This window comes from Lotus japonicus, chromosome 4 (genome assembly GCF_012489685.1).
Source record: "Lotus japonicus ecotype B-129 chromosome 4, LjGifu_v1.2".
NCBI lineage: Eukaryota > Viridiplantae > Streptophyta > Magnoliopsida > Fabales > Fabaceae > Lotus > Lotus japonicus.
This window is the reverse complement of record NC_080044.1, coordinates 804260-809158: the sequence shown is the minus strand read 5'-3', so window position 1 is coordinate 809158 and position 4899 is coordinate 804260. Positions and strand designations below refer to the sequence as shown.

At 42.1% G+C, this 4899-nt stretch overlaps 1 protein-coding gene across 1 annotated transcript; it reads left to right on the top strand.

The window, feature by feature from the left end:
* Nucleotides 1–3238: 3238 nt before the first annotated feature.
* LOC130713857 (peroxidase 29-like) lies at nucleotides 3239–4673 on the top strand. The gene is made up of 3 exons (XM_057563674.1): nucleotides 3239–3485; nucleotides 3565–3913; nucleotides 4014–4673. The coding sequence occupies exons 1-3, from the start codon at nucleotides 3285–3287 to the stop codon at nucleotides 4415–4417; spliced, it is 954 nt and encodes a 317-aa protein (XP_057419657.1). The 5' UTR covers nucleotides 3239–3284; the 3' UTR covers nucleotides 4418–4673.
* Nucleotides 4674–4899: the final 226 nt, after the last annotated feature.

Here is a 4899-nt window from a genome sequence, read left to right as displayed (position 1 = left end):
CACTGACACGGTCTCCTGTGAATCCCACCAAAGTTCCCCTGTATGGTTTCAAATCTGATTCCTTTAGTCCCAGGCGATCAAAGGCGTCTCCATAGATGATGTCTGCCGAAGATCCCTGGTCTAAGAATACTTTCTTTGTCACATAATTGTTAACCCTAATTGTTACCACAATTGGATCGTTGTCATGGGGAATTACATGCGCAAAATCCTGAGGGGTGAATATAATAGGGGAATGATTCACCCAACACTCGCCTTCGTTCGACTCCTGTACTGAGTGTACTGCCGCTACGTAGCGTTTTCTAGCCTTACTTGAAATTGCACCACCGCCAAATCCTCCTGCAATAGATGAGCATTCCCCAGCAGGATCGCCCAACTCTTCAACTATCTCTTTACCTTTACCTTTGTCCCCTTGAGTGATTTTAGCTACCTCCGGCGCTGCTGTGTCTTTGACAAAGTTTGCCAAATGGCCAGCTTTAATCAAGCGATCAATTTCCCGCCTTAAATTCCAGCAATTATCTGTCGTATGCCCCAACGCTCTGTGGTACTCGCACCACCTATTGGTGTCCACGTTAGCTGGCGGCCGCCGTGGGGGTGGTGGGTACTGCACAACGTTGGTCTGTCCAACCGCCCTTAAAATGGTACTTAAGGGTGCATTCAACTTAGTAAGTGGGATTGGCGTTGGCGAAGCACCAGGCTGACCAGCTGTGGCAGCAGCGGGACCTTGTGAATTTCTGTGCCATGTATTTTGAAAGCCAGGTTTAGAGTTGTGGTATGGTCCCGGTCTTGGTACGCGGGGGGTTTGCGCTATCCTGGTTTCCTTCCCCGCCTTAGATTTGTCTTGTGAAACACCGCCAGATTGAGACTGCTTACGTCCTTCCTCTCTTTCTTGTTTCTTCTGGTCATCTTGCTCAATCAATATGAACTCTTGAACACGAGCGCGAAGATCCATCATATCCTTCGCCGGTCGCCTTGTTAAGTCTCTATTCAAATCTCCCGCCCGAAGGCCATTTTTGAATGACGCCAAACAGACATCTGGATTTTCATCCTCCAACTGCACCGCCATCTTGCTGAAGCGTGCCATGTAGGTTTTTAATTTCTCGCCTGGTTGCTGATGTATGCTGATAAGATCAAACATTGTTGCTTTTGTGGTTTTATTGGCGGAAAATTGAGTCAGAAACTTAGTGGACAGATCAGTGAAATTATCAATGGAGAAGGGCGGTTGTCGAATGAACCACTGCATCGCCATGCCCTTGAACGTGGAAGGCAATAATCGACATTTTACCGCATCCGACGCCCCGCCGATCACCATTTTAGTATTGAAGTATCTAAGATGCTCCATAGGATCAGATTCGCCCGAAAAGGCGTCTAATGCCATGGTTTGCAGGTGCTTTGGAATGTCCACCCTAGTGATGGCTGGAACAAAAGGTTGGAATTCAACTACATCCTCCGCCTCCAGGCGTTGTTCTTGCTTAAAATTCTGCCGCTGAGTAAGATACTCAACTTGGGCTTGCAACTGCTCGTTTTGGGACTGCACCTTCTGCAAGGTATCTAACATTTGTTGCAAAGCCGCAGGCGTGATACCTGTCACTGCCTCTTGCGCTCTCCGTGGAGCAGTTGTTTTAAGATCTTCCAAGTTCACGTAGTCAGGCGGCGTTGAACGCCGCCGAACACCTGGATCTGATTTAGCGATCAGATCTGAAGGTCTTCCCGGAGCTGCATTCACCAATGACGCCGGCGACGGCGCCACTGAGTGGACCCCCTCCGAGGAAGCTTCCTGCTCTCGGTCGTCCAGTACGGGACGGTTGTTGTTTCGTCCGCCGGCGCGACCGCCGTGTCGACCACCACCGCGCCGGCGATGATCGCGCCGACCTACGCCGTATGAACGAGTCTCCATGGCTCGCGATTCCTCCTTCTGTCACCGGAAGAGCTGAGTCTTCCCCACAGACGGCGCCAATGTTCTGTACTAGGGCAAGCTTATGTAAGAGAAAGACAAAAAGTAAACCCTAGCAGAGCACTAAAATAGCAAAACTACCATAAAAGGAATATTCTCATTAATGCTGAAAAAGTTGGTCTCGTACAAGTGGATGACCTCCCCTTTTATAGAGGGGGTGGTCATGATATGGATCTTTCCTATATTTGGGCCTGACAATCAGGGCCCAAATCCCCGTACACATAAGACAAATCCAAAGGAATCTTCCAGCTGGCTTGTGGGTCCATCACCTAAGGGAGGGCAATGAAGCTCGTCATGTTGCCTTTCCCGCCTTGGCTATCGTCAATGGTTTATTGTTCATTTTGGGCGGGACATAATCTTCTTTATGTCCCGCCCAGTCCACATTCTTATTGCATTAATTAAGATATTATATAGGTAAGTAAAAGTAGCTCTTAATAAAGACAGAAAGAATTTAAGTAAGAACATATTTTAACTCGGTCTTCAAGTGACAATTTTATCTTCTATAAAATCATAATTGAAATCTGTTACATAAAATATATTGTCGGGGTAGCAGAATGCTATTTTTAAATTTTAGAGACTCCGTTTACACATTTTTGAAACTTGGGTGACCAAAAGTACTAATAAGCCAACTAATAAATCGAAGCAACAATAAAAAAAATAGTTCCACTTCCTATGAATGATACAAACACCAGTAGGAGAGTGCATATCAGTAGAATGGATGTTGCATGAACCAGATAATTGGTCAACAATTCGAATCATTCATCCAAAATCAAATTCATTGCCCAATACCCTTCTTCAATGTTGCATTTTCAATCGAAATTCTACTTGACAGATCCATCTTCAATTCCAGTTGCTGCAGAAATAGAGCCAGCAGGCTATCCCTTATACTTGTGAATGGACCCACATAGCTGTTGGTGATATCAAGATGAAATTGGCCAGCAAACACCAATAAAACATTCCATAGAGCCCATCAAGTCCAGTATGCCTCTTTCTTCATTATAATATACCAGACTAAAGTGACAGAGGTTTTTGCACTTTCCCTATCATCACCCAGCATTACCGTTTTCATCTATAATCCAAAATAATATTAAAATTAAAAACATAAATCATTTTATGAATAAGTTAACATAATAATATGGTACAATATTTCTTAATACAAAAAGCTGAGGGACCATATTTGGAATTTCAAAAATTATAATGACATGACACCCACCACAAGCACCCACGTGCACATTGCAGGTTGTGCCTATAAATAGATTGTATGTGATGAGAATTAGTTGTGCAGTTTCACAAAATTCCAGCTTTCTGTTTTGTCTCTGATTCCAACAGAAAAATGAAGTATTTCATTCTGCTCTTTGTTGCCACACTGACACTGTTCCAACTCTCATCTTGCCAACTCTCGGAAAGTTATTACAACCTCAGCTGCCCTAACCTGGAACCGATTATACAGAGTGAATTCAGGAAACTGTTCTTCCTGAATCCGACTGCACCTGCAGCACTTCTGAGGTTACTTTTTCACGATTGTATGGTGAGGGTAAGTGTCCATTCTGTCTGCATTTTTCAAAACATATTTTTTGACAAATTTCATTCAAGTTTTGTGTTTATTTTCACAGGGATGCGATGCCTCTGTTTTGCTGGACTTTGACAACTCGGAGATTAAGTCAGCAAAAAATTATGCGATAAGAATGCAGGACACAATTGGCGAAATTAAATTATTAGTAGAAGATGATTGCCCAGGAGTAGTGTCATGTGCAGATCTAATTGTATTAGCTGCTCGCGAGTCTGTAATTCAAACTGGAGGACCCCGAATTCAGGTCCCACTGGGAAGAAAAGACTCCACAAACATCACCACTTCCTTGGACGCTGATGCTAAGATTCCTCCACCCTCACAGAAAGTTGATGACTTTATATCTGATTTCACATCTAAAGGAATGAGCATTGAAGAAGCTGTTGCCATTTTAGGTAGTTTTCTCTTACATGACATTGACATATATTAAAGTTTCAGTGAAAGCAATATTTAATTTAATTATTGATCTCTGTACGTTATTATTATTATTCGCAGGTGGACATACACTTGGTGTTGGACACTGCAAAAACATTGTTGGAAGGTTGAATGACCCCGCTCAATGGAACCCCACAGATTTCGTGTATGAAACCATTCTAAGAATAAGGTGTCCACTTGATAATGATTTCTATAACTCCGTACCAGCGGTGCCTCTTGACCTGACCCCCGTGTGTTTTGACAACCAATATTACACAGACATTCTGGGGGGGAGAGGCGTGTTTGGTATTGACTCCATGGTTGCCAAAGATCCACGAACATTACCTTTTGTCACTAATTTTTCTCAGGATCAGAACCACTTCTTCGAGGTTTTCTCTTCTGCGTTTATTAAGCTTGCTACTGCTGATGTTCTCACAGATGGCCAGGGTGAGGTCCGAGCAATATGCAGCAAGTTCAATAATTAAACTAGTGAATCCTGCTGTAATAGCTAGTAAAAAATAAAATCAAGTATATATAAGTATTTAGAAAATAAAAAGCTCAAAGTTATAAAAAATGAAAGGATTAATTAAGGAGCATTAGTTTGAATTAAGACCTATTATGTACTTTGGCTTGTAGGAATCAAGATTAACAGTTATGTACTTGTTATTGGATTCCTTATCTATATATTAATTAAAAATATAATGAAGGATTATTGAGTGAAAATCATCTGTCTTTGGCCTCTGTCTCTTTCTAAGGCTATCCCACTCGTTTGAAATTGACCACAGAGTGTGCTTGGATATTTCTTGATTTTATTTTGAAACAACTTCAAATCAATTTTAATTGTTTCGTGACAAAGGAAAAGAAAGAAAACAGAGTCTGCTTGTATATCCCTTTTAGTTTTGCACAAGTTCTCTTTTGTTTTATTTTTTTCACTAAAACCCTTTTACTGATTAGAGACACTTCCATT